Here is a 16,860-nt window from a genome sequence, read left to right as displayed (position 1 = left end):
CTAAATATTAGGTTTTCTGCAGTACACGCCACGCAGTTTTATTATTTTGAGTGTATAGGTTTCTCAATGAAAAACCATCTCCAGATCTTGATCTTTGATTCTTGTCCAGAGTCCTTTCACCTCCGTCCATCTTGAGAATCTGATGAACGTACCGAAAGTTGACTACTAATCAACAATCCGCGGCCGACAAATCGTGGGCTAGCGTTGGTGATCGTGAAAGTGTCGAAAATCTTGGAACTGTTCCTCACATTGTATAAATCCATTTATGCTCAACAAGATTATCCGATCCAAGTTTCTCGAAAAATTGTATTTTTCCCGTCTTTTTAACATGAAATTCACTTTTTCAGAGTAGTCATAAATTAATTCCCAAATTCACTAAAATCGTGCGCACTACTTGCGAAAACTGCGCGTGCCGCTTGCCGAAAGGGCGGCCGCTCGATGGAGCGTGTTTGCATCGCTTTGAAAAAAACATTTTCGCGCTTTTCGGCCACTGATTTGATTTCTATTTATCGATTTTTCGTGGAATACGCTGATTTTCCTGCAAAAACGCAAATTCTCTGAAAATCTACGATTTATTGCAGAGATCGAATGAAATGGATCCGAATAACTTGCAAAATAGCCTAAATGGGACTGGAAATCCCAACTTTCAACCGGTTCAAACGAACGCCGGCGGATTCGGACATCAAATGGCTCAAACTGGAGCTGCTGCAGCTGCCGCCGCTACCGGCCAGTACAATCCGATGTTGTTACAGCAGCAATATTTGAATTTCGGATTTGGAATGAATTATAATAATCAGGTAGCGGCTTTGGGGGATTTTTCATGAAATTTAACCAAATTTTTTCAGCTTTTCGACTTTCAAGCTCAACAGCAACAGCAGCAGCAGTACCTGATGCAACAACAGCAGCAGCAACAACAGCTTCATCACCAGCAACAGCAGCAACATCAGAATATCGCTCAGCCGCAAGCCCAACATCATCAAATGAACATGTTCACACAACATCAGATGCTTCAATTGATGCAGCAGCAACAACAACAGCAGCAGCAACAGCCAGTTCAGCAGATTCAAAGGCAACAGGTGCATAGAATATCTGAAAGTTCGGAAAAAATCCGCTTTTCTCAGTTTTGCAGTTAAAAAATTAAAATTTTTCAATTTTTCCAGCCAATCGCCCAACCAATACCACAACACACAATTCCACCGTCAACCTCGAATCAATTTCAACAGCAAATTCAGTCGGCGGCTTCATCGATTTTCGACTCATCAGTGATCTCATCGCATCAAAAACTGTACGAAGAGCAGTGTCGACAAATTGAAAAAGAACGAAAAGAGCAGGAAGAGCGAAAACGGAAGCAAGAGCTCGAAGAGCAGAGAAAACGAAATGAGGAGTTGAAACGATTGCGGATTGCTGAGGAAAAGCGGCTTCTGGAGGAGCAACAGAGGCTCCGAGAGCAAATGGAACGGGAACGGTTGGCAGAGATCAAGAGGGTGAGATTTTGGATTTAAAAAGCTGGAATTGTGGTTGAAATTCGGACCAGATCCTGGATTTCCACACTAAAAATCTGAAAAATCCATTGAGAATATTTTTTTAATGCCATTTTGAAACTGAAAACCCCTTTAAAATCGAAATTTTTCACGAAAAACTCTTTGAAATCCCCTCCCCCCCCCCCCCCCCTTCCAGAAACGCGTTAATTATTGATTTAGGCGGTAAAAGTAATTTGAAAAACTGAAAAATCTCTAAATTTTATCAAAAAAGTTGGAAAAGACACTTTGCAATCGATTTTTAACAGAAAAATTTGAAAATCACGAAAAAAAAACGTTTAAAAATCAACGAAATGTAATTCAGCTTTGTTGTGCAGCCATTTTTAATCGAAAAACTCCTAAAATTATGTTTTTTTTTCAGCTAGAAGAAGCCGCCCGTCTCGAAGATGAACGCCGTATTGCTGCCGACATCGAAGCTCAAAAACAAGCGATGCTTCAAAAAATGCAAGCCGAACAGAATAAGCATATCGCAGAAGTCGAACGGCAACGGAGTGAACTGGAAGAGCGATTCGCAAGAGTTTCTCAGCCGATGACACTTGTTGGAACTCATTTTTTACCGAATTGTAAGGGAAATCATGGGATTTTAAGAAAAACTAGATATTTTTACTGTTAAAAATTTATCTTGATTGAAAATGATTTCAAAAAATTCAATTTTTGGACAAAAAATACAGAAATCTAAGAAAAATTGCAATTATCATATCGAAAAGTGTAGTTGTGCAATAGGCTTGATTTTATTTTTCCCAACTTGAAAATAATTAAAATTCAGGGCGAAAATCGAAATTTGCTTGTGAATAAATCATAAAAAGTATTTTTAATTTGTATTTTGTAGTTTATAGTCTCCGTAGCACCAATAATCACCTTTTTTCAGTCCTCGACATGATTCCATTCCCATATGAAAGTATGGTTGATTCTACACTTCCACAAGTATTTGATATGGAACGAGATAGCGCAATTCTTGAATCATGTGATCCTCAAATGGTCGCCACAATTAGTAATATCCTGAATGCCACTAATATTGATGATATGTAAGTTGGAATATGGAAATTTTTTGTTTTTTTTCTGAAAAAGTGGTGTAAAAGTCTAAAAATCTGTTCAGAAGAAAAATTGCTGTAATTTTTTAATTATAAAAATTATCCGAGTTTTGAAGACTTTTAGAACTAATTTTTCTAAATTTTCAAGTATTCTTCTTTTTTTTTTGGAAATCTGGCTCGTTTTTGAGACGTAAGTGCACATTCATAGAATGTAGATACCAGCGACACTAATTGTAAGCCATTGCCGATAATTATTGGTTATTGACAACGTTTATCTGGAAAATGACATGCTTATTTCAAGTTTTCAGAAAATATTCGCCTAAAATCATATATTTTGATTCAAATCTCTTCAAAATCACTTGGGTCTGCTAAATCGAGAGTTGTAGTTCGTAGTCTAGCAGACCAAAAAAAAATTTAATTCAGAATAAGTTCTGTTACAACTGTTTTAAAAGCGTTGCTCAAACTACAAACTATAAAATATTTCACATATCTCTTTTCTTCCAGTATAACTCGAATGGACAAGCTCCGTCCTGACGACAAAGAGACAAATGATCTATTCCTTGACAAACTCCCGCCAATAATTCAAGCAGTCGTCAATTATAATACAAGCGCTCTCGACGTGGATTCGCATAATGACATGGAATTGTTGGAGAATGAGGATGTAATGATGACTGAGGATATTACAAGAACTACTGCTCCTTCAACGAGCTCCTCTTCGTATAATAATCATCATCAGAATTCGATTGTAATGATGACGTCATCGTCGGTTAGTATGTCAGAAGCAACACAGAGTTCAAGTGTTACTATGAATCATCACGATGTGGACGAGGAAGGACCCGCGCCGATTTCCATTGAAAAGCGCAGGCAAATGATGTCTGTTGGTAAGTTTTTACGGAAAACTGCCAGTTTGACCCTTGAACTTTGACCCCTATATAAGCAGCTGGTTTTTCTACACTACAAACTACAATTTTTCTTTCAGGAAAAGCACCAAAAGCCGGTGGTGGCGGTGGCCAGAATCAGCGGAAGAAGCGTGATATGGTCGAGAATCTGTACGATTCGCTGACCGACAATTTCGTGCCAACAGACACCGGACGACGTGGCAGACGACGTGGACGTGGATCCGACGATGACGAGGATGAGCTGCTTCAGCGGGATCTGAAATTGATTGAAGAAATGGAGAAGGGGGTTAAGCTGCCGGCAAGTGTCACTGGATTCACAACAACCGAGGAGGATGTTCAGCATTTCTTTGGGTCACAGAAAAAGCGAAGAAAGGAGGACAGAATTAGGTAAAAGAATTACACTACAGTGTAGTTTGTAGTTTGTAGTTTGTAGTCTACAATTGGCTTTTTTTTTGCAGGAAAGATAGATCTCCAACTCCAGAAGACGTTATCGAATCGCGGGATGCTGAATGGCAAGAGCGCCTGCGTCTGAAAATGGAACGAGAAAAATCGCGAAAAGCCGACGAGGAGAGCCAAAACGCGTGGAGCCTGCAAGCGCTGGCCGACAACGAGACGTTCACTCGATTCTGTCAGACTGTTGACGGTGTTCTGGAACAGGGCGACAGTTTGGACACTGAGCTGAAAATGCCGAAGAACAAGAAACGAAGATCCGGCGGCGATCATCATCATAAAGGAGATGAGAATTCCGATGAATCGGATGAAGAAGAGGAGATGGATGAGATTGATCCAGATCTACGGATTGAGTTGTACATACTTGAAGAGCTGAGAAGAGGATCCGCCAGATTGAGAGAGAATCATGCCTTGCAGGTGTGTAGTTTGGAAAATTCGATTTTTAGTGCTAAAAACTCGAAAAATTGCAGTCTAGCAGCTTCTAAAAGCGTAGAATGTGACCTGAGCACAGATTTTATGTGCTAAAAAATCAAAATTTTCCATTAGAAAAATCCAAGTTTTAGTGCTAAAAATTCTAATTTTTTCAATACCATTTGGGTCTGCTAAATCGAAATTTGTAGTTTGTAGCCTTGCAGACCAAATACTTTCAAATTAACTAGGGTCTGCTAAATCGAAATTTGTAGTTTGTAGCCTAGCAGACCAAATCTCTTGGGTCTGCTAAATCAAAAGTTGTAGTTTGTAGTCCTAGCAGCACAATTTCAAAATCGAACATTATTCTACTAAAAGTTTGCCAAATAAAAAAATGCAGGCCGTCGGAGCAGACAAACTACTGAAACTCGTCGCAATGCTGGATCGTAACATCCGTGACGCCATCTCGGCCGACAATCAACGTCTTCTCGTCCCGTGTGACGATGACGTGGATGTTGGTGACGTGCTCGAAAAGGAAATCTGCGAGGAACGAGTGAAACGAGCATCCGACGCTGCCGTTGTAGCACTGAATATCATGTCGAGTCATCGAATGCACAAACAAGTTATCATAGAGGATGTCATTGATCGATGTGTTGGATTGACTCGTCTCTTGCTTATTCATTTAATCTACCCAGCGTCGGATAGTATCTACAAATCGGTTAATTCTAAGAAAAAAGGTGCATTTTGTAGTTTTAAGCATCTCCATTAAAGGAGGACTAACGGTTTGACCAATTTGAACGTACAGACCCAAAATGAGCTCAAATAAACGAATTTTGTAATGAAAATTCTCAAAAACTTTCCAAAACATTTTTTATGGCGGTTCAAAATTTCGAAAAAATGACACTGATTTTAGCTTGAAACTTGAATTTTGGACATTTTCCGTGCCTCATCTGCCCGAAGTTAACTTTTTTGGAATTATCATCCTTTATTGCATATTTAGGTAGTTTATCTCATTTAATTTCGTTGATTAAGGTATATTTAAAGCCAATAGGTAACCAATTTCGATGATTTTTGGTTACCTATTGGCTTTAAATGTACCTTAATCAACGAAATTAAATTAGATAAACTACCTAAATATGCAATAAAGGATGATAATTCCGAAAAAAGTTATCTTCGGACAGATGTGACACGGAAAATGTCCAAAATTCGAGTTCCAAACTAAAATCAGTGTAATTTTTTCGAAATTTTGAACCGCCATAAAAAATTTTTGGAAAGTTTTTGACAATTTTCATTACGAAATTCATTTGAGCCTATTTTGGGTCTATGAGTTCAAATTGGTTCAAATTTAATTTCAAATTTTGCAGACCGTGCACCAGAAGAAGCTCGTCGTCGAAAGAAAGCTGGCGTGTGCACTCGCGATAAGTTCAGCGAGTACATTTACGAACGAATAACCGAAGCAATCGGTCTGCTGGCAGTTTTAGTGAAAAGTGAATCAATGACTGATACTTCCGTTCATAATGTCGCATCTGTTGCGTTGACGCCGTTCTTTGTTGCAAATGTTGGATCACTGCAGATTACTGTAAGTCAGGCGCTGCTACAACTACAAACTACAGTTATTTTTTTAGGCAATGCTTCTCGCGTCGAACATCTTCTCCCGAGCCGAGGATTCTCTTCGTTTTTCGATGATCACCGATTTGTTGTCTTCATTGCACAGAGCTCCACAATTTACTCAAAAGAATTCGAATAATGGATATAGCCTGCCGGATGGCTCATGGATTTCAACGACGACGGCTCTTTTCATACAGCTTGTTCAGTCGACAATCAAGATTCCGAAATTCAAGAAGCACGCGGATGAGGATGAATTGGCGAAGCGGTCGAAAAAGGAGGAGGCTATGGTTAAGGAAGGATTTTTGAAGGTAATATATTGAAAAATTGATCAAAACGGACTTTTTTTTCATTTTTGATGCTATTTTGTAGTTCGTAGTTGGTAAAAACTTTTTTAAAAAACAGTACTAATAAATTCTCAATTTTTAAAAAATTAATTAGTGAACATATTTTTTACTGAAGTATTAAAGGTGGTGTAGTCGAATCTTTTTTTATTTCTTTATTAGACTCGAAATTGTCTGAAAACGCCGAATTTCATGATGAAACTTCTTGAAAACTTTTCAAAAAAAAGTTATGGCCTCTTGAAAAATGGCCTAAAATGAATGAAAATTTGAAATTTGACCAACTTATCATTGTCGCGGCGGCTGGGAACAATTTTTTTTTGAAATTGTCGTCTAATTTTGGGTATACAGGTCGATTATCTTGCGTTTTCAGCTTTATTAAGGGAAAAGTCGATGGACGAAGAGATTTGTCAAATTTTTTTACCAATTCTCTTTCGACTTTTAAATACCTTAATAAAGCTAAAAACGCAAGATAATCGACCTGTATAACCAAAATTAGACGACAATTTCAAAAAAATTGTTTCCAGCCGCTGCGACAATGATAAGTCGGTCAAATTTCAAATGTTCACTAATTTTAGGCCATTTTTCGAGCCGCCATAACTTTTTTTTGAAAAGTTTTCAAGAAGTTTCATTATGAAATTCGGTGTTTTTAGACAATTCTGAGTCTAATAAAGCAATAAAAAAAAATTCGACTACACCACCTTTAAAATTTTCTAAAATTGCAAAAATCTAACTTTTGAAAGTCAATTTTTTGTATTTTGTAGTCTAAATATCGTCTTTTTCCAATTTCTATTGGATTTAGCCAACCCAAGTGGTCTGCTAGTCTACAAACTACAACTTTCGATTTAGCAGACCCAAGAATTAGTTTTGAACGCTTTTTTTTTGAAATTTTAAAATCTTCTAATGATGCCAAAATCTGTTTTTAGTCAAATTTTTTTCCAAATTCCACTGAAATAATTCGAAAAATTGGAATAATGTAATTTTTCCAGGCATCAAAAGTGACGAACGCGTTTCTCAATGGATTCCTCGCGAAATGCTCTCAAAAAGGCAATAAAATGGACGGTGAAGAGGACTACCGTATCCTTTTCTCCAATTTCCTTCAAGAACTTCTATCGGCACTGTACTCACCGGAATGGCCAGCAGCCGAGATGATTCTGACTGCACTTGGATCACTTTTGGTCAAGAATTTCAGATCGAAATCGTCGGATATGACTATTCGACAGGCATCTCTTGATTATTTGGGGAATATTACTGCAAAACTGCGAAAAGACCAAAAAGAAGCAATTGCTGGAGAACGGAGGCTTGACGCAGTTGTCAAAAAGTCGTTTTTATTGTTATCCGATAAGGGAGTCGAGGATTATGAATCTGTTGATATTTCTAATGTAACGAGCCAATAATTCGGATTTTAAAAGAGATTAATTCCGATTTTCAGCTGAAACAAAACGATAAGCTGAAAGTTCTGGAGACGTCACTGATCGATTATCTCGTTATCACGAACTCATCGGATATTATAGTGTACGCGTGTAATTTCTACGTTGGAGAATGGTACAAGGAGGTCGCTGAGGACCTTGAAAGTGCACGATCCAAGTTGAAACAGACTGTAGACACTAATGAGTCGGAAAAGGTAAGAATCGCTTGGAAAATTTATGAAAATCTCCAAATTTAAAGGTTTTTGACATAAAAATCAAACAATTTTGAATATGTTGCAGGACGTCAAGAAAGCCGAGCGAAAGTACGAGAAAATCCAATATCGCGGTGCCGAGATGAAGGTTTTCCTATCGAAAATATTGGATAAAAAGGAGATAAAACGGCGGTTGGAAAAGTCGAATAAAGTGAAAATGTTGGATTCCGACGCGTTTTGGGCTGTGAAATTTTTGGCACAATCTCGAGAGTTCACGCATTCTTTTGACACTTATCTCAAACATGTACGGTGGATTTCTTACTGTGGAAAATTAGAAAATATTGAATTTCAGATTGTATTTGGTGCTGGAAGTGAAACGATTGTGGCTCTTCGATCGAAGGCTCTCAAATGTCTTAGTTCTATTATTGAGGCGGACTCTAGTGTTCTTATTTTGGTAAGTTTCTACTTACAGAGAGAAAATTGGACTTGAAAATCGGAAAATTATAGATTTTTAGACCTGAAAATCGGTAAATTTAAGGTTTTTAAACGAGCAAACCCATGTGTTTTTGAAGAGATTGGGTCTGTTAGACTACAAACTACAACTTTCGATTTAGCAGACCCAAGCGATTTTGAAGAGAATGGGTCTGCCAGACTACAAACTACAATTTTCGATTTAGCAGACTCATGTGTTTTTGAGGGGATTTAAGTTAAAAAACTCGCGATTCTAGATTTTTTCACTAGTCTATCGGAAAATTCCGGATTTTTATAGCTGAGCATCTCAAAATATTCTTTCTTTTTCAGGAAGACGTTCAACAAGCCGTGCACACTCGAATGGTAGACTCCCACGCACAAGTACGTGAGTCAGCAGTCGAACTTATCGGACGATTCGTATTATATGATGAGGAATACGTACGAAAATACTATTCACAAATTGCCGAACGAATATTGGACACTGGTGTGGCGGTTAGGAAACGAGTTATTCGAATTATGAGAGAAATTTGCGAGAAATTCCCGACTTTTGAGATGATTCCAGGTAATTTTTGTTCGAAAAATACCTTTTTCAGGCACAAAAAAACTGAAAAATACTAATTCATCGACTCTAAAACTCCAAATTTGCAGACATGCTTGCCAGAATGATCAGACGGGTGACTGATGAGGAAGGCGTCAAAAAGTTGGTTTTCGAGACGTTTACGACCCTCTGGTTCCAGCCTGTGGACACTCGGATCTATACAAATGCGGTTGCTACGAAAGTGACGACGATGTGTAGTGTTGCACAGCATTGTATTAAGGTTTGTACGGAGAACGTGACAGAAAAACGCGCTTTGAAGCTGAAAATCCAAAAATACCAGATTTTTTGTTCAGAAAAGTGGAAAATTCTAGATTTTGTTTGCTGAAAAGTGGAAAATTCTAGAGTTTTAGGGCTGAAAAATGGATAATTTTAGATTTTTTAGTGCTGAAAGACCGGAAAATTTTAGATTTTTAGTGCTGAGAATCGGAAAATTTTAGATTTGTAGTGCTGAAAATTAAACAATTCCAACCTTTGGAATTTTGAAAAAAAATTCCAATCAAAAAAATTTTCATAATGAGAGAATTTTAAGTTTGAAAAAAAAACTGAAAATCACATATTCTGAAGCTTTTCGTCTGAAAATTTAGTACAATCGGCAGAAATTCATAAAATTCTATCTAAAATCAGTTCAAGATACCAAAAAGCTCAATATTACCATTTTTCAGGACGCAATGAGTGACTACCTGGAGCAGCTCATCCTGCATATCGTGAAAAACGGCCAGGAAGGATCCGGAATGTCCGTAGCTGTGAAACAAATCATTGATTCCCTAGTCGATCATATTCTCAATCTAGAACAACACAAATCCAGCGAAAATGTGTCTGAAGTCGAGTTGATGCGACGAAAAGAGCAAGAGGAAAAGTACATGGCGTACCTGTCAACGTTGGCGGTTTTCTCGAAGATTCGACCACTTTTACTGACAAGCCACGTGGAAGTTCTGCTACCGTACCTCACGTTTAGTGGAGCCAAGACTAATGCAGAGAATCAGGTAAAAATATGAAAAATCGTGAAAATAAATACTTTTTTGGACCAGTATCTAAAAAAAAATTTTTAATCTAATTATTCAGATTTTTTACACTCAAGATCCTGAAATTGAAAAAAAATCGAATTTTTTAGAATTCTACTAGGTTTAGTTAAAATTCTCACTATTTTAAGATTTTTTAATTTTTAAAAGCTTGTTAAACTACAACTTTTCAGATTTATACAAATTTAAAATTCTTTACCCTCAAATTTTGCAGGTCACAAAAGAGATGATTGGAATGTTGGAACGAGTCATCCCTCTGGTTCCATTCCCGTCAAACATCGTACTCGATTCAATTGATGAGAATCTGTGCAAAGTTATAATGTTCAATGGAATGGCTCTTGTCGTTTCTGCTGTCTCGTGTGTCGCTTCGATTTACAAAAAGTTCAAGAGAGGCGCAACAAAGACTATCGACGTTTTTAGTACTTATTTGAGTATGTTTTATTGGTTTTTAGGCGCAAAACTCTGGAAATTCCGAATTTTCCAGAACACTTGGAGGTGATCAAACGGAATTTCGATTCAAATCCCCGCTACGATCTGGATCCGAAGTTGTTTCCGATTCTTTCGCGTTCGATTTTCACGTTGGGCGTTCTATCGAGATATTTCCAATTCGAAGAGTTTGTGAAAGAGGATCCTACTGAAGAAAAAGTCGAAGCGCTCAAGGAGAAGGTCTTCATTACTTTGGAATTCTTCTCCAGATACCATAAGGGTGGACTTCGGCAGAAGGCGTTGACTGCGATGGGTATGGGTTTTACACACTACAAATTTCACAAAATTCTGATATTTTGTTGAAGTTGAAAATTTCAAAAACTTCCAAATTGTATATTAAAAACACATGGTCTGCTAAATCGAAAATTGTAGTTTGTAGTCTAGCAGACCCAATCTCTTCAAAAACACATTGCACTGCAACTTTTTTCGAACGAGGGCCGAGAAAAAATGCGAAAAATCGGTGTTTGCACACAATACACCGCATTTTACGACATTTTGTACTTGCTTTGTTTTCTTGTGTTTTTCACCGATTTTTCCCGTGTTTTCTTATTAAAACTGATAAATAAATATTTTTGTTAATGCTAAAATAATTTCCAGATGAAAAAATTGTGAATTCAGTCGGCAAGTAGCGGTAAAAGTGGTCAATGTAATATGATGGATTACGGGAATAAAAAACCCAAACTTTTTCCCAAACATGATACATATGCTGTTTAGATGCTAAAAGTACCTGATTTTCATAACGAGACCGCTGAAAAAGTTTTGAGATTTTCATAATTCAACATTTTGTGCCAAAATCTCGACTTTTTCACAAAAAAAGTTGAATTTTGAAAATCTCAAAACTTTTTCAGCGGTCTCGTTATGAAAATCAGGTACTTTTAGCATCTAAACAGCATATGTATCATGTTTGGGAAAAAGTTTGGGTTTTTTATTCCCGTAATCCATCATATTACATTGACCACTTTTACCGCTACTTTCCGACTGAATTCACAATTTTTTCACTTGGAAATTGTTTTAGCATCTGCAAAAAATATTTATTTATTAGTTTTGATAAGAAAAAACGGAAAAAATCGGTGAAAAACGAAAGAAAAAACGCAGAAAACAAAGCAAGATAAATGGCCGCTGAAATTTGTCGGGGACATGGCCTAGAAACCTTTTTGCCTCGTCCCTCGTTCGAAAAAAGTTGCAATGATTGATTGGTCTGCTAAATCGAAATGTAAAAAAAAAATATCGAAATTATAGATTTTCGTACCTGAATATCTCAAATTTACACGGTTCTATCAATTTTCGTATCGTTTTTTTTCAGGTCATTTCTGTGCTCAACACTCGACATATCTGACAAAACGGCAACTCACGAACACCTATCTGGAAATCTTGAACGCCGCCAACTCACCACAACAACAGCAACAACGAATTCTGGTGCTCCAAAATTTGGAAATGTTCTTGCAATGCGAAGAGCAAAAGCTCGCGGCGAGTCACGATAAATGGGATGAGAACAAGGAGGCGCAGAATCTGAAGGAAATGGAATTGAGTGGATCCGGGCTGGGCAGTTCTGTTATTCAAAAATACTGGAAAGCGGTACTCGAGTCGTATGTTGATGCGGATATTCAGTTGAGAAGAGCCGCTGTTCAGGTTTGTTCTGGGCGAAAAGTTGTAGTTTGTAGCCTAGACAGTACTGAAAGTAATGGATTTTATAGCATACACATCACTAGAAATTCGGTAGTCTGTAAATTAAAATTCTCTGTTATTTAATAGTGTAGTTTGTAGTTCAATCAGTTTCCAAAAATGAATTGGTGTCTATTTGAAAATGTTTTCAGGTCGTCTGGCTCACCCTAAACCAGGGTCTCGTAACGCCGGGAGCCTCGATTCCAACACTGATCGCAATGACAACCGATCCTGTGGATGTGATACGTAATCGAATCGACATTCTGCTGAAAGAAATCGACTCGAAATATTCCGGAATGGTACAGAGCAAGGCGATGCAGGGCGTTCGATTATCCTATAAATTGCATCTGAAACTGAGAATGTTGCAACAGGAGAAGTTTGTGCGAGGCTTCCGATTCTGTGATTTTCATCGTAAGTTTTGGGTGCTAGAAACTAGAAACTACAAAAATCCAAAATGGTACTTAAAAAATGACTCAGTTAAATGAGTGTCATTAGTTAGAATTCCAAATTATGCTTTGAACCTTAAGTAAGATATATTACCTATAAGTCTACATTACCTACAGTAACCTATAGCATAGTGCCTGTAGTGCCTATTACCTATAAGGCTACATTACCTACAGTAACCTATAGCATAGTGCCTGTAGTACCTATCTAACTTTAGCGCCTACAGTAACCTATGCTAGTAACATCTATAACACCGTAACCTGTGCATAAAAACTATTAATCTATGGCATACATATATAACTCATAGTTATAGCTAACTTCAGGACTACTGTAACCTATGTAAACTACTATAAACTATAGCATTCATAATATTCAGAGTACTTTTATAATCGATAGTATTATTAACACCGTTAGTATCTATATCACCTTTATAATCTTTAGTACCTGTCTGACCTATACATAGTAGAATATACTATTATGTATGTTATGCTTTATGGCACCTTCATAATAAGAATCTATTTAGAACCTATATAGTACTTATCTAACTTTTAGTATTGGGTAACTACAGTACCTACAATACCTTGCCTTGTAGTTACTATTCTCCAGAACAACCGATTCTTACAGTGAACACTCTTCCCAACGCTCTCCCCGAGAAAACCCACGACGGAATGGCAGTTCTCTCCGGATTATACCAAAGTCTTCGAACAAATCGCCAACAGCGTCGTTCATTCCTTCAATCAATGGTCAAGCTGTTCAGCGAGGAGTTCTCACACGATAAGCCCCAGCTGATGGAGTACATTTTCATCGCCGATAACCTAGCTATGTTCCCCTATCAGGTACCGCTGCTCAGACTACAAACTACCAATTCGAAATCCGATTTTTCAGATGATCGACGAGCCGCTGTACGTGATGCGACAAATCGATCAGAATATCGCTCAAACGGGTCAATCGTTGCTGGTTCAATACAAACTACAACTGAGAATGCAGGAATCTGAAGATGAGGATATCGTTTTTCTCGACGAGAATATGATGAGCCGTTTGTCACAATTGGGTCAAATTGAGACATTCCATCAGTTATTCTTGGATTCCCAAGTGCCTTCACTGCTTTTATACGTCCGTACATTCCTTATGCAACTCTACGGATTTAATGAGACGTACGTATAGTCTGTAGTTTGTAGTGTCTCGTATCGAAATAATTTTCAGAAAAGTTGCCGAATACCAGCCATCAGAAGCGGCAAAAGTGTACGAGAAGGCGGTGACCCGCCGAAATATCCACATGTTCAAGCCAATCACCGCTCTGGAGGCACTCAACTTCCCGTTCGAATGGGGTTCTTTCCAGCATACAGCGTTTTTGGCTGAAAAGATTTGCTCGGTTCGTTTTTTTGTAGTTTGCAGCGCCAAAATATATTTATAAACATTTAAAAAATTATGATTTTGCTGATTTCTTTTTGGAAAGCATAGGAATGAAGCTTCTAATGTAATTTGAAAATAAACGAATTGAAAAAAAGGTCTAGTTTTGAAGAAAAACTGTAATCAACAGACCATTTTTGAAGAGATTGGGTCTGCTAGGCCACAAACTACAATTTCCGATTTAGCAGACCCATGTGTTTTGTAGAGATTGGGTCTGCTAGACTACAAACTACAATTTCCGATTTAGCAGACCCATGTGTTTTGTAGAGATTGGGTCTGCTAGACTACAAACTACAAAGGTATCAACAAAAAATGAGATAATAAACTGCCAAAATGTGCAATAAAGGGTGATAATTGAATAAAAAGTGGTTTTTAGCGGTTGTGACAGTGAAAAAGTAGGCAAATTTTGAGATTTTCGTCAAGATTAGACTATTTTTTCGAGATTTTGAGCTCCCACAACATTAAAAAAAACGGTTTAAATAGATTTCTTTCGTAAAAAAAATAAATTCCCATAATCAAAATTTCAAATTTCCAGTTCCGAAAAATGCTGCTCTCACTGGATCAAGTGGAAGAAGTCGAAGTTTCGAACACAATAACCGCTGCAAATGACGATTATGATGAGGAAGAGGACGGTGGTGAGGACTCTCGTGGGCCGATTATGGAGCAAATGGAGCATTAATAGCTGTTTTTTTCCTTGAATTGAATTTTTTTGGTGCTTTTTCAGTTCACATTTTTCTGCGAATTTTGACCTCTCAATTTCACTTTTAATCATTCATTTTATGGGTTTCTTGATTATTATTATTTGTTTAATGTTTTTTTTTCCAATTTTAATCTTTAATTATTGATCTATACGACACTACCGATTATCGCTGGATCTCAATCATGTTCTATGTAGGTTTTGTTTTATTTCCCCCTCCCCCGTTCCCCTTTGATCATAATTTTTTTCAAAAGAATTTTTAGATTTTTCAATGCAAAAAATCTGGAATTTCTGGTACACTCTTGTATCCTATTTTTTGGAAAAACCACGTAGCGAATATATACGAACAGATATTCATAAAATTATTATTTATGATGAACTTATTTATTTATTTGTCGAATTTTAAGAGTTTTGAGCTCTGAAATTATCTTTTTATGGCTTTTTATAGCGATGCTTCTTTTCTTCTTTTCAAATGTTCTATTAAAACAGTTGCTAATGGGCGACGATTTTTTTTTACATTTCAAGATCTTAGGCTTTCAAATTCAGATATCCTTTGAAAAAAGCCAATGTCGAAAAATGATCTAAATTTTCAATTTTCCCCTAAAAACCCAATAAAATTGAAAAATGTGTTTTTTATTCCTCTGAAAAACACTGAGAAATCGGCAGAAAATTGAAAATTAAATAACATTTTTTCCAGATTTTCCAATTTTCTCAAAAAATATACCTATTCAATCGAAAACTTTTGTTTCCAAATTCCAATTTTCACTTACAAAAATTTCTTATCAATTTCCCAAAACCCACCAATTCTCGATTCTTATCACCACTTTTTGATGATAGCTTTCGTATTTTTCGTGGAAATCGGTGCAAAGTTGCTCTATTGCTCCACTGAAAAATGCTTGAAAAGAATGACAAACAGATAAGAATTTGCACTGTCGATTAATTTGGAAAGTTTTAATTAATTCTTTGAGTTTTGTCTTCAATTTCAATCAACTTTCTATTATTTTGTAATTTCCCTCCGCTTCATAACAATTTTGATCGATTTCTGTGCACTGTTTGCACACCTTGCTAGGGCTAAAAATTTTTTATTGGAGTTGCAAAATTTTGAACCAAAATCTAGGCAAAAATTCACCTAAAATTAAATGAAAACTGTAAGTTTTTATTTAATTGAGCTGCTCTTTTTCTAGTTTCTGTAAATTTTGCAGCGCTGATATATTTTTGCACCTGCTAGCAGCAGCATGCTGCCTCTATAGTCTTAGCAAATCCAAACCAGGCGGATACTTTTTCGGATAATTTATAATATTGAATTTATATATATTTTGCTATATCAAAAAAACTTGTACAATTTTTCATCATATGAAAATGTTGCTCAATAGTTGCTCTTTTGTTCAGATATATTTCTTCCCGAATAACTACATCAATACTTATTGATACATTAAAGGAGGACGATTTTGAACGTACAGGCCTAAAATGAGCTCAAGTAAACGAATTTCGTAATGAAACTGCTCAAAAATTTTTTATGGCGGTTCAAAATTTTGAAAAAATTACACTGATTTTGGCTAAAATCGCGAATTTTTCCCATTTTTCCGTGTCACATCTGCTCGAAGTTGGATTTTTTGGAATTATTGTCCTTTATAACATATATTGGTAATTAATCTCATTTAATTTCCTCGATTAAATGAGATAAACTACCAATATATGTAATAAAAAACGATAATTCCAAAAAAGCCAACTTCGGACAGATGTGAGACGGAAAAATGGGAAAAATTCGTGATTTCAGCCAAAATCAGTGTAATTTTTGAAAAATTTTGAACCAGGGGTGTGCGGCAAATCTCAAAATTTGCCGAGCTCGGCAAATTCGGCAAATCTCTTTTTTCAATATTTGCCGAGCACGGCAAATTCGGCAAATTTGCCGAGCTCGGCAAATTCGGCAAATTCGCCGTGCTTAACAAACTCGAAAAAATTTGATATTTTTAAATGTTTTTTGGAGCACCAAAACTACTGAATTCTTAACACACATCTGGTTTCTGAATAAGTTCCGCGTAGTATGTCTGTTTAAGCATCAAAATAGCTCAATTTTGTATCATTTTACTAAATTTTTGGCTAAAAAATCAATAGTTTTAGTCAAAATTGTACTGTCAAATTTTTGACGTGTGCGGCAAATTTCGAAATTTGCCGAGCTC

The 16,860-nt window shown here is 36.7% G+C and overlaps 1 protein-coding gene and 5 non-coding genes across 7 annotated transcripts; 4 read left to right on the top strand and 2 right to left on the bottom strand.

The window, feature by feature from the left end:
* Nucleotides 1–579: 579 nt before the first annotated feature.
* scc-2 (Nipped-B-like protein scc-2) lies at nt 580–15,054 on the top strand (the record flags this gene model as incomplete). 2 transcript variants are annotated; one of them, NM_001377684.4, is made up of 26 exons in its annotated part: nt 580–797; nt 846–1,076; nt 1,161–1,484; nt 1,900–2,101; nt 2,407–2,563; nt 3,074–3,450; nt 3,549–3,855; nt 3,927–4,335; nt 4,727–5,063; nt 5,691–5,905; nt 5,952–6,242; nt 7,262–7,654; nt 7,705–7,896; nt 7,982–8,197; nt 8,246–8,347; nt 8,695–8,926; nt 9,013–9,182; nt 9,625–9,945; nt 10,196–10,412; nt 10,466–10,720; nt 11,771–12,096; nt 12,282–12,540; nt 13,198–13,409; nt 13,459–13,727; nt 13,777–13,945; nt 14,519–15,054. In NM_001377684.4, the coding sequence occupies 26 exons, from the start codon at nt 594–596 to the stop codon at nt 14,660–14,662; spliced, it is 6,531 nt and encodes a 2,176-aa protein (NP_001364775.1). The 2 variants fall into 2 exon arrangements, with proteins under 2 accessions (NP_001364775.1, NP_001300604.1); NM_001313675.3 differs by lacking the exons at nt 580–797; nt 846–1,076; nt 1,161–1,484; ... (15 more) ...; nt 10,196–10,412; nt 10,466–10,720 and having other exon boundaries at nt 11,902–12,096; nt 14,519–14,662.
* On the top strand, nt 8,021–8,041 carry 21ur-15264. Its single transcript, NR_050794.1, has one exon.
* Y43H11AL.7 lies at nt 14,125–14,177 on the top strand. The gene has a single exon (NR_050793.1). It is a non-coding gene; the product is annotated as an Unclassified non-coding RNA Y43H11AL.7 (non-coding RNA).
* Nucleotides 14,125–14,177, bottom strand: Y43H11AL.8. The gene has a single exon (NR_050792.1). It is a non-coding gene; the product is annotated as an Unclassified non-coding RNA Y43H11AL.8 (non-coding RNA).
* On the bottom strand, nt 14,187–14,239 carry Y43H11AL.6. The gene has a single exon (NR_050790.1). It is a non-coding gene; the product is annotated as an Unclassified non-coding RNA Y43H11AL.6 (non-coding RNA).
* Nucleotides 14,187–14,239, top strand: Y43H11AL.5. The gene has a single exon (NR_050791.1). It is a non-coding gene; the product is annotated as an Unclassified non-coding RNA Y43H11AL.5 (non-coding RNA).
* Nucleotides 15,055–16,860: the final 1,806 nt, after the last annotated feature.

Source organism: Caenorhabditis elegans, chromosome II (assembly GCF_000002985.6).
Source record: "Caenorhabditis elegans chromosome II".
Classification (NCBI taxonomy): domain Eukaryota; kingdom Metazoa; phylum Nematoda; class Chromadorea; order Rhabditida; family Rhabditidae; genus Caenorhabditis; species Caenorhabditis elegans.
This window is presented reverse-complemented; position numbering and strand designations above follow the sequence as displayed.